The sequence below is a fragment of the Mirounga angustirostris genome, unplaced genomic scaffold (assembly GCF_029215605.1).
Source record: "Mirounga angustirostris isolate CCGP_5_RB_7025 unplaced genomic scaffold, mMirAng1.0.hap1 SCAF_17, whole genome shotgun sequence".
NCBI lineage: Eukaryota > Metazoa > Chordata > Mammalia > Carnivora > Phocidae > Mirounga > Mirounga angustirostris.
Window position 1 is genome coordinate 1348125 of NW_026991725.1, and position 17818 is coordinate 1365942.

Genomic DNA, 17818 nt, shown 5'->3' on the forward strand with positions numbered 1-17818 from the left:
CAGGCTTCCTGCTGAGCAGGGAACCCGACGCAGGGCTCAATCCCAGGATCCCGGGATCATTACCTGAGCTGAAGGCAGACGCTTAACGACTGAGCCACCCAGGCTCCCCAAGAACAAGTTCTTAGTCATATACATACCCTTGTTTTTGGTCCTTTTCTTTTTCTTTTTCTTTTATTTCTTTTTTTTTTTTTTTTTAAAGATTTTATTTATTTATTTGACAGAGAAGAGCGTGCAGGAGAGCTCACAAGTGGGTGGGGAAGGGCAGAGGGAGAGGGAAAAGCAGACTCCCCGCTGAGTAGCAGTGAGGGGGGCTGGATCCCAGGACCTTGGGATCATGACCCAAACCAAAGGCAGAAGCTTAACTGACTGAGCCACCCAGGCACCCCTGGTCCTTTTCTCCTAAGCTTGTTTTCTAGTGTTCTTTAATTTCCTTTTTTTATTTTTATTTTTTTTAATTAATATCTGGTATAAAGGGAGAATATAGATTATTTCTTAGAAATATGATCTAGAAGTTTTTTTTTTTGTTTTTTTTTTTTTTTAGATTTTATTTATTTATTTGAGAGAGAGAGAAACAGCATGAGAGGGGATAGGGTCAAAGGGAGAAGCAGGCTCCCCGCCGAGCCGGGAGCCCGATACGGGACTCGATCCCAGGACTCCGAGATCATGACCTGAGCTGAAGGCAGTCGCTTAACCAACTGAGCCACCCAGGTGCCCAGATCTAGAAGTTTTCTAGCATAGAAAAAACTGCCTGTTTTGTTGTGTATTTATGAGATGTGGAGTTGTTGGTTAGTTTGTACAAGGCCTTGCAGTAAGTGGACCTGACTGTGTGTGTTCGCATGTGTCTGTGTGTGTCTCCGGTGGGGTTGTGGTTAGCTACACCAGCACTGAGGGGCTGCTGCTTGCGGGAGGGTCTTCAAAGCTGTTAAGGTGTTTTCTCTTTATGAGCCTTCTCCTTATAATCCTTACCTGCTCATTTTGACCCTAACCTTTAGAATTATCTTCATTTTTTAAAGTTTTGATAAATTTTGCTGACAGGTACAGATCTGTCTCTTAAAACAAAGTGTTCATAATATACCTGGTCTTAGCTAAGAGTCATTAAAAAAATTTAGTAAATTTTGGGGTGCCTTGGTGGCTCAGTCGTTAAGCGTCTGCCTTCGGCTCAGGTCATGGTCCCAGGGTCCTGGGATCGAGCCCCACATCGGTCTCCCTGCTCGGCGGGAAGCCTGCTTCTCCCTCTCCCACTCCCCCTGCTTGTGTTCCCTCTCTCGCTGTGTCTCTCTCTCTCTCAAATAAATACGTAAAATCTTAAAAAAAAATTTAGTAAATTTTTACCTTTATAGAAATAAGTTTTAAATACAGCAATGTCATTTAGTTTTTAAAATGGAACTTGAGTCCCTCTAGTGGGTAGAGTATAATGCACTTCCTAAGCTTGAAATCGGAAGACGACAGTCTTGAATGATGTGGAACTGGCTTTTAAATCCATTCTTCTTGTCACTACTGGTGTCTCCTCTTCCAGCAGAGGCAGTGCTCAGCTAACTGTTGGCTTGGTCCTCACGTTAGCCAAGATTCAGCAGGCCTCCTTCTCTGCCCATGTGACCCTAGTGGCCCTGGTCATTCCTCGCATGTGATCTCACAGGCTGTGGCTAACAGCTGCTTTCCTTCAAGCCTCAGCAAGTATCAACTTAGACTACATATAGGAGATTTTAAACCATGCAGTTTTTTTTTTTTTTAAGATTTTATTTATTTATTTGAGAAAGAGAGCATAAGCGGGGGAGGGGCAGAGGGAGAGAGAGAAGCAGACTCCCCGCTGAGCAGGGAGCCTGACTTGGACTTGCGGCTTGATCCCAGGACCCCCGGGATCACGACCCAAGCCAAAGGCAGATGCTCAACCGAGTGAGACACCCAAGTGCCCCTAAACCATGCAGTTCTTTAAAGAAGAGAACACAGTGCTCCCAGCGCCCTTGAGTTGCCATGAAATAAATAATTGTACAGGTGTGTGTTGGGCACAACACATAGATGAAGAACATTTAGTAATTGGAGGGTGTTATATACCGATAGCCTATGGCAAAGAACCTGGGTTTGGGGTTCAATTCTAACTTTGCAAATTACTAACTATGTGACCCTGATATGGTTACATATCTTTGTATCTTAGTTTTCCTTTCTATAAAATGAGGAGGTGATAAATCTATTTGGCAGAGTTGTTTTAAGTATTGAAAGTAAATGTGCAAAGGCCTTTTTGTTTTTAGTGCTCTGCATTTGGTAGTAGAAGTCATGGAAATGTCCCTAGTTGAGTTCATTGTAATGCATGGGATTTGATTATTTGGATTACTTTCCCTTCTTCCCCCATGCCTTCTTTTTCTTTCAGTCACCACCCAGTAAGCGAAGAAAATTAGAGAAGTCAAGGAAACCCATTACATTCGTAGTGTTGGAGTCTGTGATGAAAGAATTGTCCCTTAAAGCATCATCGTCCCTGGGCTCTGAGACAGTGGAAGGCATAGTAGTTGTGACAGCATGGATTGAAAAAATCCTCACCGACCTGAAGGTACCTGGTTAAGCACATTGAAGAAGTACTTACAACAATCTCTTTTTTCCTTCCTCCTCGTTTTTGTTTTTTTTTAAAGGAGTTTTGAGAGGAGAAAAGTGATTTCCTCTAAAATTCTGTTTTTCCTCCAATAGGTCCAGCATAAGCGAGTTCCCTGTGGAAAGGAAGAAGTTAGCCTTTTTCTAACAGCAATAGAAAACTCCTGGATTCATTTAAGGAGAAAGAAAAGAGAACGAGTGAGACAATTGAGAGAAGTTCCCCGAGCTCCTGAGGATGTCATCCAAGCCTTGGAGGAGAAAAAGTCCACCCCCAAAGAGTCTGGCAGTAGCCAAGATTTGGCCCAGGGCCCCGGGGAGAGTGTCCCATGTGGGCCTGCTTCACAGGAAGGCGAGTCTGCCACTGTTGAGGGCCATTGCTCAAACCAGGATCTCCTTTCCCAGGAAGAAAACCCAGAACCCATGGAGGATGAAAGGAATGAGGAAAAGGGAGGGATGGAGGTTTTGGAGAGTTGTAAAGGCTCTAGCAATGGAGCCCAGGACCGAGAGGCTTCTGAGCAGTTCAGCAGTCCAGTGTCTGAAAAGGGGAGCCATCTCCAAGGAGTGGCTGGACATTACCTATTCAAGTGTTTGATAAATGTGAAGAAGGAGGAGGATGATGCTTTAGTTGAAATGCATTGGGTTGAGGGCCAGAACAGGGATTTGATGAACCAGCTTTGTACCTATATACGTAACCAAATTTTCAGGCTTGTTGCTAGTTAACTTCTTGCACAGTTGGGAAAGTTTCTATAAAGTAGCCTGCTTTGGGGTGGCAAGAGGCATTCCACCATAGGCCCACTGATAACATTATGTGCAATTATCTTTAAAATAAAATAAACAAATCTATTTTAAAACACTCCCCACTCCCACCCCTTTAAAGTTATTGGGCATTAGTATGGTAGTTCATAAGGAAAAGTTGTTCCCAGCATCAACAAAAAGCTATCCGTAAACCCAGGAGGGATTTAAACCTGACTTAAGCTGACCACCTTAGCTTTAGGCTGAGGCCGAAAGGATTGTTTTTGGAGTCTGGTCTGGGTCGGAACTACAGAGCATCCTGCTCGGTCATCCCTAGTTGCTTCTTGAGGAGGGGTGGCTTTCTCGTTCTCTGAATGGAGGCAGTACATCGGAGAGATAGGCCCTGTGCCCAATTCCAGAGTCACCTGCAAGACTTCTCTGGGTACATAGGATTGGTTACCCTTGCGTCAGTCCTGAGGAAGGAACTGGCCTAATGGTAGGTGGTGGGAGAGTCAGGGAGAGAAAGCTTAGTAATGCCAGGAAGAAGGGCTGACCTGGGAGGGCGCCTGGAAGCGTCACATTCCTGATTCATGTCTGTTTTGATGGTGCTTATTTCAGAAAACAGAATTAGGTAAGCCAAACTCCCACCAGATGTGACTGAGACACAACAGAATGAAGCCATACCCCTACCTCCCCTGTTTGAAAGTACGGTTTTGTAGTGGTTTTACTGATGTGTATTTTTTCTTTTTCTTTTTTTTTTTTAAAGATTTTATTTATTTGAGAGAATAAGAGAGAGCACATGAGAGGGGGGAGGATTAGAGGGAGAAGCAGACTCCCCGCCGAGCAAGGAGCCCGATGTGGGACTCAATCCAGGGACTCCAGGATCATGACCTGAGCCGAAGGCAGTCGCTTAACCAACTGAGCCACCTAGGCGCCCTATAATTTTTTTTCTTTTGACATTTGAAGTGGAGCTTTGTTTTATTTTTAATATAAGAATATGCAGAATTGAAATCTGTCAATCCCGTTTGAATCCTGGGATTCGGGGGAATATTTCCATAGATCTGAATGGATAAATGACTGATGATAGAAATAAGAAATGGAGCAAGATAGTTATGAGCAGTAGGTTGCCTAAGAAAGTCTCATCTATTGGCAGAGAAGTTGTAGCTGATCATATATTGCTTTTTGTGGGTTCCCTTGTAATCTCTTCGGTGCTTACCTGTGCGCACTGGAAATTCTGAGGCCAGGGTGACCATGTTCTTAAAACATGTTTCTCATTGGAATGTCTCAGGGCTCAGCAAGAATACCTCTGGAAAGGGGGTCTCTTTTTTTGTTGTTCTCTTGGTGTCTCAGTCCCTCTGCTGTGCTTAACTTTCACACCTTGCGTTTGATTTTATACCAGTGGTCCTAAGGCTGTGTCTAGACTGAACTCTTTGAGTACAGTGCCAGAGCCCCTTCTTATCCTCAGAGAAGACTGGGGCTAAGTAGTTAAGCCATGCTTTTGAAAGGTGGCTATTGGTTAGGGCAGAAAACTGATGAAATTGGCCTGTCTTGGCAGCACCTAGACCCAGCCCTCAGCAGAGATAAAAGAACTAAAAATAGGACTATATTGTACTTCCCTCTGTCAGTAAAGACAGAGCTGCCCAATAGAACATACTAACTAGGGCGCCTGGGTGGCTCAGTTGGTTAAGCGACTGCCTTCGGCTCAGGTCATGATCCTGGAGTCCCAGGATCGAGTCCCGCATCGGGCTCCTTGCTTGGCGAGGAGTCTGCTTCTCCCTCTGACCCCCCCCCCATGCTCTCTCTCTCAAATAAATAAAAAATTAAAAAAAAAAAGAACATACTAACTAGTGTTCTTCACTAGAAGTCCAAGGACCTCTAGAGAATCCATAAACCTCCTGAATCATTTCAGAAAGCTCTGTGAACACCCCCTCCCCCCACCCCTTCAGAGAGAAGAATCTCTGACAGGATGAGAAAACCAGTACCTAGGGTCACACAGAGTAGCATGTGCTCATTAAAGATTTGGAAAAAGAGTAGAAAACAGCAACAGAATCATCCCTTGTCGCAGTCTTATGACCATTATTGTATTTTAGTGTTTCCTTCTAGTCTCTCTCTGTAGATGATCTGGGTGCGCAAGGGTGTGGGCTTAACTTTGTACTCATGCTGTGTATTTAATTTTATATTACACTTCTCTTCGTTTAATGTCTTGTATTTTTCTGTGTTAGAACAATAGTGTATTTACATACATTCCCTGCCTGTTCAAAATGCATTTCAGGCACAGTACTAACTTTCATTTAAGTCTGGTACTGAGGGCTGCCCGGAAAGTGCTCTGTGTGACTGGAGGCGCAGAAGATGCATCTTGCTTCTCTATGTGTTTCAGTGCTCCAGGTTTAAGGCTCAGTGTCCTGGAGGAGGTTTTATAGGTGGTGAGCTCACGCTCTTAGAATTTAAAAACTGAATGATGAGGCTTGAAGCTTCCAACTAGAGCTGTGAGTGCCTTCTTTGCACTTGGATGTCTTCGTTTTCTTCTCTGAGAAGAAAGTTTATTTCTGTCTAACGAGAGAACATTGGAGACATTTTTAAAAGACATCCAGAAATTTTTTTAATTATGCATATATTTTATAATTGCGTGATGTGTGGTAGCATACACTCTGGTATAAGGGAAAAAGGAATTTTTTTTCTTTTTTCTTTTTTTAAGATTTTATTTATTTATTTGACAGAGACCACAAGCAGGGGGAACGGCAGAGACAGGGAGAAGCAGGCTTCCCGCTGAGCAGGGAGCTGGATGCAGAGCTTGCTTGGTCCCAGGACCCTGAGATCATGACCTGAGCCAAAGGCAGCCACCTAACCAACTAAGCCACCCAAGCGCCCCGGAATTTTTTTCTTTCTAGAAATAGATTATTGGGGCGCCTGGGTGGCTCAGTCGTTAAGCGTCTGCCTTCGGTTCAGGTCATGATCTCGGGGTCCTGGGATCAAGCCCCGCATCGGGCTCCCTGCTCCGCGGGAATCCTGCTTCTCCCTCTCCCACTCCCCCTGCTTGTGTTTCTTCTCTCGCTGTGTCTCTGTCAAATAAATAAAATCTTAAAAAAAAAAAAAAGAAAGAAATAGATTATTGACCAATGTATCATAAGGTTGAGTGATGCTTGCCTTAGGTGCCTAGAGGTCAAGTTCATGTTGATGGATTTTATGGACTTAAATCTTTGTGGTATTATCTTAAATTCTATTCTGGTCCCTGGCATTGGCTTCTGATCTCTTGGTAACTAAAGTAGAAGCAGAAGCTGAACTTACTCTCCAAGGGGTACCAAAGCTGCCTTTGTTCTTTGGAATCTGCTTTGCTTCTGGCAGTTTGGTTCCTTCACCAGAGCACTGCTGCATGTCCTAGAAGGGTTGGTGTCACCATGGTGGAATTTCAGCTGATCTGAAGGGTTCATGTTTGTCACTTAAAATTTTAGTATCTATTTTTGAAATAAAGAAACCTCTCTTCTCTTGATGGAAATGATGTGAGCACACCAACGTCTAAGCTCTGACTAGTAATAAAACTGCAAGATGTGGAAAAGATGCAAAAGCCTATGGAAAATCCGAGCCCTCTTAAAAGAAGGGAGTAGGTAGCCCTTCATCTAACCTAACCCACAGCATTTTCCTCTCTAGCCACACGGGGGCATCTTTGGCCCTTTGATCAAGCACCTTCACTTCACTGCAGGAATGGATAAAATGTGTCCTTGGTATTTTCTTGAAATATGCATTTGCTACCCAGATAATATTTTTTATGCAAACAAGTAAATTTTCACATAAATAAAATTTGAAAAGTAGAAGTAGAAAGAGGGAAAAACCCACCACCCCATGGTCTTTTTATCTGGGCATAGTATGTTAACCTTTTTATGTTTCTTTATGGTCTCAGTTGACAATATTTTCTTTTATTTCCATGTATCCTGCTACTCTAGAAGATACCCAGGTTGGGTCAGTCTTTTGGATTAACTTTTATCTAGTTAAAATGGAGGTACTGGAGGGGGCTATACAGGAGTTTTCCAGAAGTCTTGGGTTCCAGGAAGAGTTAATACAGAGAGTTCTAAGAAACTGTTTTCATTGTTCTTTTGTCTTTAAATTCTTCCTTTGGTTTATCTGGTTGACTGGCATATATGATGTTTACTTCAGAAGTTGGCACAGTTGGCTCTGTGTTGTGTACATTATATTGGTGAGCTAGGCCTTGTTTCCCACAAGGGATGTTTCTCTGTAGAACATAGATCTTACTAACTCTGGGGTCTGTGTGGGTAAAGGAAAAGTTCCATCTACCCTTATTGTTATGGCACAGAATGAGAGGTGATGGGTGGCCCCCCCAACAGATCTGTCTGCACATGAGGAGGGAAAACTAAGGAGCCTCTTGGAGAAGGAAAGTCTCAAAGGTGCAGCAGGTTTGCAGCCATCCAGGAGGTGCCCCTAGGGAAGGGACGTGACATACCTTGTTTAAAGAAGTTGGTGCCAGGAGATTGGGTTTGCCGAGTGGGCACTAGCCCCCGTGAAATGCAGAAGACATTTACTCCTGAGGCTGAATTGGCTTTGGCCTCCTGGAGCAGAGCGTGGATTGTCTGGAACCTTTCTGAATGCTCCCCAGTACCAAGTCTTGGCGCAGTGCCAGGACAGTATTCGAAAGGCCTGTGTGGGGCTCAGCCCACTAGCAGCAGGGCCTCACGCACATACCCAACAGCTCCCATTCTGCTCTGTGGAGACCTTCAGATCCTCTGCTGTGACTCACCCAATGACTAAAACAGCAGTTTATTTTTTTAATTACTGGTTGGAACAGCTAATGCTCCCTTTTAGAACAGCTAATGCTGCCTTCTGGAGGCTGTGCTCTTACTGCAGGGGGCTGTGTTGGGACTGAGTGAGGGCCCTGCACCTCTGAATGCCCTTTGAGGTGTGGCCTATCTGCCTGTCAGTCCAAACAAAAACATCAGGGACTCTAGGCTCTCCCTTGGGAAGTGGAGGGTCACGGGTGCTTGCTGTGAGCCAAGAAACTGTGATAAGAAGGAGTGGACCAGAAACTGCTGCTGGACTTGGCAGAATTGGCTTGTATATGATGTTCCCAAGAGGGCAAAGGATATTTAATCCCAGATGCTTCTCCAGCACTCTAGGAGAATGAAGAGCAGGAAAGAGACTTTGCATCTTCAGACCTGCCTTTGTGTTCCAGTTCCACTCGCAGGGTAAGTCAGTTTCACTAAGCCTTAGCTTCCTCGTACAAAAGATGAGGGATTCTTGCTTCGCAGAGTTGTAGCAGCAGTGAAGTGAGAAGTACTAAGACACCTGGAGAGTGCATAAGCAGAGCGGTCTTCTCAACTTGCTCATCTCTTTGTATTCTTCTTTGAGTTTTCCATTTCTGGTCAGAACATCTACCCATAGACTCATGTCCGAAGGCCAAGACCTCAAGTGTGGAACTGCAGGTGTAGAGTACCACTTCTTGACCAAGAACAAACCCCACGCTTCCATGTACTGGAGTGACAAATGGGGAACCAAATTGATTGGCCATCTTCTACATAAATTGTCTCATTTAGTAACTCAGCACAGTGGTGGGGTGTCCCTCTGTGATAGCTTTAAAAAAAATGGAAGCTCGGAGAGCTTAAGTGACTTGCCCTAAGGTTATCCACAGAGCTAAGTCATGGAGATGGGGTTTGAACTTGGGTCCAGAAATCTGAGACTGGGGTCTTGTACCAAATCTCAAGATTTTGTAACAAATGCTACACTTAAATGGAAATGGGCTTTTAGGCTCATTTGACCTACCTCTGGGGAAGGAGACTTCTATTACATGGCACAAGGAAGAGAGAAAAAGCATCTCTCAATCAGCTTCACTTCATTTAGCACTTTAAGGTAGTATTATTTTCAAGCCTGGGATCAATGAGCAAGATTTGATAAATGAAATTGCTTATAATTAGTTCTTAATTTATGCTACCAAATCTTCATAGAATTTTGTATTTGGCAGCAGTGCAGATAATTAAGTAGTTAGTGGAACCACATAATAAAATGTCTAGTGCAAGCACATGTTGGATCAGAATCAATGTAAAATAACTGATAATTAGGTAATGACTCTTTGATAATACATAATTGTATAATAATGGAAGAAGGGTTTTACTTTTTTAATATTTTAATAGGCAGCTCCAAATATTTCACTTAACAGAATTGATGTGCTTTTTGATCTTGCTGGAGAAAGTCGCAGTTGTCAAAAAAACAGCAAGTCATCTTCCCCAGGTAGGGTGAATGAACTCATGTAAGTCTAGAGGAAAGAAAAGGCTGCCTGCCATCTGGTGGACCCATTCAGGGAGCGTGGCCCAAGTCTAGAAACTAGAGCCAGGAAATTCCCAGCTAGGGGACTTGGCTGGCTTCAGCAGCCAATTAGCCCCCAGGGAAATGGCAGCTTAGGCTACTGCTGTCCAAAAAGAGAAGGCTCTGCGGAGAGCACTGTGGAGCCAGACCCCTCCCGGGACAGCGGAGGAGGCATGGGACTGCTCCCATAGATTCTGTGATTCAAGAGATTGGATGTCTCTTGCTGGGAAAGGGGGGTTCCCAGTCTGGGGTAGGATCCTTAATTCAGGTGTGTTTGTCCCAGGATTCCTGCCTTCAGGGGCACACGTGGGGCTTTTGAATCAAACTCTAGCCTGTATTTCTCTGAACTCTAGATGAGCACTAATAAGGACTTGATTCATTCACAAAGGGAAGTATTTCCTCATCCTCTACAGTAGGGGCCAGGCAAGAAGAGATAGAGCTCATATTCTGACTAAAAGGGATTCCCATTGGTTGTTGCCATGCAAAAATAGTGTTTCTTGGATCTTCTAATTTTTTTTGCAAGAAGCCAGAAATCCAGATTTATGAGAAATTTACTTAATTGTAAATCCTGACAGCTAATTCAGTATTCTGTAAAAACCTGGTAGACCATCAGTTTTGTGACCTCTTCCACCACCAGGTGGTAGAACTGTTTAAATATTTGCTGCCTCCACTTCCCTAACTCTTACTAACCTCACCTACTCAAGTTGGCTTGCTGCATGCCTGCCTGCCTGTCTGCCTTTTTTATAAAAGAGTCCTTCTCACCTCTTAGGAGAGAATCCCGAAGATTCCATCCCAGGGTCCTTGTTTGCTCTTTGCTCCTAGCACTTCTGGCTGATTGCATCCACTCCCATGACTTGTTCACCCGTGGATTCATCATTCCCAAATCTAGACCTTTCCTGAACTTTTAACATCCACATACCTAACCACCTACTGGACATCTCCCCCAGGACCACGGCAGTGTCAAACTCAACTTACTGTTTAAACCTGCTTCTCTCCCAGGATGCCTGGGTGGCTCAGACTGTTAAGCATCTGCCTTCGGCTCAGGTCATGATCCCAGGGTCTTGGGATCGAGTCCCGCATTGGGCCCCTTGCTCAGCAGGGAGCCTGCTTCTCCCTCTGCCTGCCGCTCCCCATGCTTGTGCGCGCTCTCTAATAAATAAACTCTTTAAAAAAAAAAAAAACTGGCTTCCCTCCCATATTCTTGATCACCATCCATCCAGCTGCCCAGATTAGGAATCTCTGTTCCTCTCTCTCCTTTACCACCAGGAACTAAAATCTTTCACGTTGGAAATATCTCCCAAATTCAGCCCAGCCTCTCCACCCAGACTGCCACTACCTTAGTGCTCTCATCTCTCATTTGGACTGGAAGGGTCGCCTGAACCATTTCTGGGGAACTTCAGAGCTGAGTAGCAGAAAGAGATTTAGATAGATGTGGTGGCGGGGAGGGAGATGAAGAAAACCCACGTTGGGGGGCGAAACAGGAGCACTTTCAGAAGAAGGACTGGGGTGGGAAGTAGATCCATAAGAACATGTCACATTGAGATCAAGAGATACGAGGCCCTTCCTGAGAGAACACAGGAGAACTTTTTCCCCCTTTAACTTGTTTCATAGTTACAAAGGTAATGCATTCTCATTATAAGAATTTAGAAAATAATGGATAAAAATTTATAATTCCACTATTCAAATGGAGTTATTTTATATTTTGTTAGTATTTTTATATGTATATATATTTTTAAATAGCAAATGTGGGATCATATTGTGTATGACTTTTTATAATCTTTTTCATGTAGCAATATATTGTGATAACTTTCTGATTATAAAACTAATCTCTGTGTCAGAAAACTTGTAAAAATAAAAATTACCAGTAATCACACTGCCCAGAGACAACCACCACTAATATTTTGGTTTGCTAACAACCTGTTTTCTTTACATGCCATATTGTGAGTGTTACTTCACTACCTTGCTGGAAATTTTAGTTTCTGATTTTCACTATTGTAAATAATGCTTTAGTGAATATCTTTGTATAAAAAATTTTATGTGTGTGGGGGGCGCCTGACTGACTCTGTCAGTAGAGCATGGGACTCTTGTTCTCCCTGTCGTGAGTTCAAGCCCCACATTAGGGATAGAGTTTCTTGAAAATCTTACTATGTTTTCTTATTGCTTTAGGATAAACTTACATAAGAATTACTGAAGCTGGGCACCTGGGTGGCTCAGTTGGTTGGGCGACTGCCTTCGGCTCAGGTCATGATCCTGGAGTCCCGGGATCGAGTCCCACATCGGGCTCCCTGCTCAGCAGGGAGTCTGCTTTGCCCTCTGACCCTCCCCCCTCTCATGTGCTCTCTCATACTCTCTCAAATAAATAAATAAAATCTTAAAAAAAAAAAAAAAAGAATTACTGAAGCAGGGGCGCCTGGGTGGCTCAGTTGGTTAAGCGGCTGCCTTCAGCTCAGGTCATGGTCCCAGGGTTCTGGGATCGAGCCCCGCGTTGGGCTCCCTGCTCGGCGCGAAGCCTGCTTCTCTCTTTCCCACTCCCCCTGCTTGTGTTCCCTCTTGCTGTCTCTCTCTCTCTGTCAAATAAATAAATAAAATCTTTAAAAAAAAAAAAATTACTGAAGCAGAGGAACCTTTTTAAAGGTTCTTTGTGTATATTGCCAATTTGGTTACTAAAAAGGTTGTGCTAGTTTACATTTCCATTAATGCCAGTTTTTACCACTGCTTTGATAGCACTACAAGGCTAATTTTTAGTGTCTTTTTTTTTTAAGCTATTTATTTATTTATTTATTTATTTATTTATTTATTTATTTATTTATTTTAGAGAGCATAAACAAGCTGGGGGAGGGGCAGAGGGAGAGGGAGAGAGAATCTCAAGCAAACTGCGCTGAGCCTGAGCGTGAGGCAGAGCTTGATCTCACAACCCTGAGATTATGGCCTGATCCAAAATCAAGAGTCACATGCTCAACTCACTGAGCCACCCAGGCACCCCAAGGCTAATCTTTTTTAAAAACCCTCTATTAGGATGCCTGGCATGCTGGTAGAACATGCGACCCTTGATCTCAGGGTTGTAGGTTTGAGCCCTACGATGGGTGTAGAGATTACTTAGAAATAAAATCTTAAGGGCGCCTGGGTGGCTCAAGTCGGTTAAGCATCTGCCTTTGGCTCAAGTCATGATCCCAGGGTCCTGGGATTGAGCCCCACATCGGGTTCCCTGCTTAAGGGGGGAGTCTGCTTCTCCCTCTCCTGCTCTCACTATTTGTGCTCGCTTGCTCTCTCTGTCAAATTTTTAAAAATCTTAAAAAAAAAACCCTAAAATCTTTTAAAAAGTCCTTTATCAATTGATAGACAAGAATTTCCAGTGTTTTAATTTTATTATGGTATTGGCAAGGTCATTTTCATATGTTTATACATACTTATGTTATATATGTTATTTCATATATTTTATAAAATTTAAATTATGTCCATTTTTCTATACAAGTGTTTTTTTTGTTATTGAACTGCAAAAGCACATTTGCCAATATTTCCCTCCATTTTGTCATTTACCTTTCCCCTTTATTTATGGTGATTTTGTTTTTACAGTTAGGAGCTTGTAGAGGTTTTTTTGTTTTTTGTGGGTTTTTTTTTTAAGATTTTAAGTATTTGACGCAGAGAGAGAGCACAAGCAGGGGGGGCGACAGGCAGAGGGAGAGGGAGAAGCATGCTTCCCGCTGAGCAGGGAGCCCGATGCAGGGCTTGATTCCAGGACCCTGGGATCATGACCTGAGCCAAAGGCAGACGCCTAACCGACTGAGCCACCCAGGAGCTTGTAGAGGGTTTATGTAATCAAGTCTGTCATGCCTTTGCCTTTATATTTTCATTTTTTATATATTTTTTACTTTTTTTTTTTTTGAGAGAAAGTGCACAAGGGAGGGGTGGTGGGCAGAGGAAGAGGGAGAAAGGGAGAATCCCAAGCCGACTGCCCTCCCGACTGGGGACTTGATCTCAAGACCCTGAGATCATGACCTGAGCCGAAATCAAGAGTTGGACGCTTAACCGACCAAGCCACCCAGGCACCCCATCTGCCTTTATATTTTCTTTGTTTGCCTTCATGGGTAGAAATCTTCACTGCTCCTGGAGCAGAAAAAATGTTTCCTTGTATTTTCTTATGGCTCCTTTTGGCATTATTTTTAATATGTAACATTTGAATTGATGTTGGTATATGATGTGACATTTAAGAACCTAACTGTGTTTAACGAATGCTTCTAGTCATCACAGAGTAACTCTCTGAGCAGTGACTGGGACGTTCTAGCACTGCTATCTGAGGTGTCTGGGATGGGAAAGGTACTCCTGTGGGCAGGGGGGTGGGGTCATGTACTCTATCAGCCCCCAGCCTGGAAGTGGGAGGAGAGGCATGGGCTGGTATGTGCCTCCTGGAGTGTCCTTGATTGTCCCCAGCACTGTCCAGTAGAGACTTTCCCAGTGGGCCCTGGGGCTTTAGAAAGAAGTCCAGTTGTGGGTGTGGAGCTGAGCCCTGGATCTAGGCAGTCCAGTCATTGACAGCCACTGCTCAGGGCCTTACTGTTCTGAGAGGGCTGTTATGAGCACGGGTAGCTGATCTCTTGGGTTTTAAAGACTTGACTGTGCAGCCTGCCTTTTAGGTGTGAGCTTGGATTGCTGGGACCGTCGACCTCAGTCCTTTCCATGGGGCGTTACAGTCCAGCTCCTCTGCCCTTGGGGGGCCTCCCCTGTCATGGACACCCCCCACCCCCACTTGACCCAGTTGGCTCTTGACTCACAAGACTACACCTTGCTCTGCTCATAACCTTGCCCCATCTCACTGCCAATGACCTGAATTCATTTTCTCTCATAAAGCCACCTCTTTTTTAAGAGGAATAGCTGAAGTTCTTGTCTTTTCCCTCGTGCCTTTCTGCTTTGATCAGTTTCTTCCTACCAAGTCCCCTATAGCCCCCATCTTTAGCTGCAGTGTTTAACTAGCCTCTTTGGTTTCTCAGAAAAGCTCAAAGTGCGTGGCTCCTCCCTTTTTGCTTCCGAACTGCATTTCTTTCCTTATTACTCAGTGTCCACACCCAGGGCGGTTGCCTGGATAAAAATCTGCCCCTTTCCCCAGTCACCTTTTCAGGCCAGACATAGGCAGCAGTGAGGAATGGCTATCTACCCAGGCCCAGTTAGAAGCTCTTAATTCCTCAGTGGCCTGAGTCTCTGAGATAGTCTTAGCCTCTGGATCCTAAGTCTGGTTCTCTTTCCTTCCCTTCTCGTTCATCTGCTAAGTTTGTTTATTGGGCACCACTAAGCAAAGTTAATGATATTCCTGTCTTTAGCCAGAAGGGAGAAGTTCTCTCCTGTCATCACCCATTTCTGTGAGGTTTTCAAGGACTCTGGACCCACTTCCCAGGTTTGGGTATCCAACGCAGTCAAGGGAGAACCAGGCTGCTCTCATCCCAGCTGACACTAAGCAGCTTTGTGACGTTGGATAAGACAGCTTCTCTTGGGAGGTTAGACTAGATAATTTCAGCTCTTCCGGCTGTGAGATCATATGAGGCAAGGAAGAGGGGAAAGTACGTGACTTGACTGTACCTGTTCTGAGGGTTCAGGAGAAGTCCATTCCTCAGTGGGAGTGGAGGAAAGTAGGTGAGGACTTTGGTGGAAACTGCCGGCTCTGAGGAGCCCACCTCACTGATGACTGGATGAATACCATATGGGATACACCTCTATCAAAGCGATTCAAAATCCTGCTCATCATTCAGACTGGGCTTGTCAGGAATCAGGTTCGGTCCACTTAATTTCTTCTCCTTCTTAGAAAAGTATGATGATCTGGGAACCTAACCTAAATGAGTACGTCAGCATGCTTATGGGTCTTTTGTGGTCATAGGATCTCTTATGCTATGTCCAGCACGGTGGTGGTAGAGAGCAAAGCTAAGCTTTTCCAGGTATTACTGTGGAGTTGAGTTCTGCTTTGTGACCTTTTACCCCACCCTGGCTTACCAAAGGTCACCTGGCCTTGGCTACAAGGCCACCTAGCCCAGTGCCTGGCACATGTTTGGCGCACAATAAATATTTGTTAAATGAATGTTGTGCTGTGACCCTGGGTGTACTACTAGTCTTCTGTCCCTTCTCTTCGTCCTGGCTGGCTTTCTTTCTCCCTTTGGTCTTGTCTTAATTATGATATGTGGAAAGCTCCTTAAAACAAAACAAAAAAACCACTTGGAGAATTTTGAGAAGTTGGTCCTGAACAGTTAGGACATCTTCTGGGATCTAATATAAAATACCTGTACTTTGGCTTTCTGTCCTTTCTGCCGTCTCATTATGTATGCATCTTAGGGGTCAGGAAACTGATTTTCATAGCTCTTGGAGTTGCATATGTATGTAAAGCTTTGTTTGAGGGAGTGGGGTGGGGTGGAGGATGGAAGACCGTCTCATTAAGGGAATGTCTCTGGTTCGGCATATTAAAAAATTGAGGGATTTGAACTGGGCATTAGGATGCACTGACGAGGAAGACTGAAAATAGAAATCCTTTCATGAGAAAGTACACATGATGGGTGGCCCAGGTGTCCTGCTCTAAAGGTACTAAGCACCTAGAAGCCATAAAACAACTTTAGGAACAACTTTTTGGAGATGGCTGGGCTTTGGATCATTCCCACGAAGTGCTCACCTTTCTGCTGAAACATCAGACTTCTTTTCACTTTCCTTTGAAGGAATACAGTTGCCAGTTTCTACCCCAGTTCTATCCCTTTGGAACAGGAAGCTGGGGCTAAAATGTTAAACGGCTCTCCTATTAATTCCCCTCTCCTTTTATACTCCCCTTATAGGTATCTCCCACCCCAATTGTGTCCGTTCCCCAACTGGGGAAACCCTGGCTGATAAGAAATTCTGTTTAGCTATTTTCAGGCTCCCGTAGGCAACAACAGGCTTAGAAAAAAAAAGCCTCCTTTCTAAACCCTTCTTTTGCCTAACATCCCCTGGCTGCTGTCCCCACATGACCCGAATAAACATGATCATGTGAAGCCAGTAAGGCTGTTTGTTTTAAATAGCAAGCATCTCCACTAAGCTCTAGAGCAGATGGGGTATTGGGGGCAAGGGAGAGACTGGCATTTGACTCTGTTCACCCCACTTGCTTACCCACCCCTGACAGAAAAGTTGTCTTCAGAATGTTCCTTTTCAGAGGAGTGCCTTCTTAATGGAATAGAGCTGGTACCTGACAAAGAAGAGTCAAAAATTGGGCTTTGACCTCTACAAGAGACTTCAGGACTATATGAGTCCTATGACCACTTGAGGAAGGCAGAAGGTACAGCTGGATGGAGCTCTCTGAGCATCTTGGGCCACTGGACAGAATAGTACAGTGCTGACCCCAAACAAAATGAAAACTTGGTCAACAACATTATTTCAGGTCACTATTATGTATATTACATACAATGTTTAGCACCCCACCCCAACACACACACCTGTGTATTGCCTTTAAACTTCTCATTTTCATTGGTTGTGCCGTGGGCCAGGCCCAATCACACTAGTAGCAGGTGGCAGACATCTAAAAGGAAGCAATGTCAGGACCAGCACAGATCTCGCCCTCCCAGGAAAAGGGCATTCATTCCAGGGCACCTGGGTACGTTATTCCCACCCCCTCCCCCACCTTCCTTTCCAGCTCCATTGTAAGCAAAGCTAGTGGCACCTGGACGTGTGTAATGGCCTCTGCTCAGCTACAGACTCTGGGGCATTAAATGTGTAAAGATCAGATCCCTCTGTAGACTGCTGCTGGCAAACTACCCCCTTCCTTCTGTTCACTAGGTTCTTGATTTCCAAGATCTGTGCAGATTTTCTTTCCTTAGTATATGCATTATGCCCTCAAAGGAAGGGAGCAAAGCCAGCAGGCATGCATTTGTACCAGCTTTCTGTGCCTCTAAGCTAGACTCCAAAATAGGAACATACCCCTCTAAGGGCACAGTGGGGATGGGATGAGATAGATTGGCAGGGTGGTCTGCCACTCAGCTGTCCTCATAAAGTTTTGCTTTGTAGCTTTGTGTGATGGTGAAGCCCAGGCTGCAGGACCCTGAACCCAGCTGGCATTGTCCAACTCTGAACTGGTAGCAAAAAAAGGAATCCGAGGCTAGGCCCTGGGGGCCATAGGACTGCTGGCATTGGGCCAGCAGAGCTGTACTGTACATGCTCCAGGGTGCTACCAAAGTGCCTTCAGCTGGCCTTTGTGTCACCACCA

General features: G+C 44.5%; 2 protein-coding genes across 2 annotated transcripts in view; both read left to right on the top strand.

Annotated features, from left to right (window-relative positions):
- METTL16 (methyltransferase 16, RNA N6-adenosine) overlaps positions 1-15147 on the top strand; it is a 75952-nt gene extending 60805 nt beyond the window's left edge. Inside the window, exons 9-10 of the mRNA XM_045889645.3 lie at positions 2366-2542; positions 2677-15147. Of these exons, the coding sequence (XP_045745601.1) occupies positions 2366-2542; positions 2677-3300 (801 nt within the window). The 3' untranslated portion in view covers positions 3301-15147. The remainder of the gene's footprint in view (positions 1-2365; positions 2543-2676) is intronic.
- MNT (MAX network transcriptional repressor) overlaps positions 1-17818 on the top strand; it is a 46573-nt gene that overhangs the window by 10909 nt on the left and 17846 nt on the right. The gene's annotated exons all lie outside the window — the stretch shown is intronic.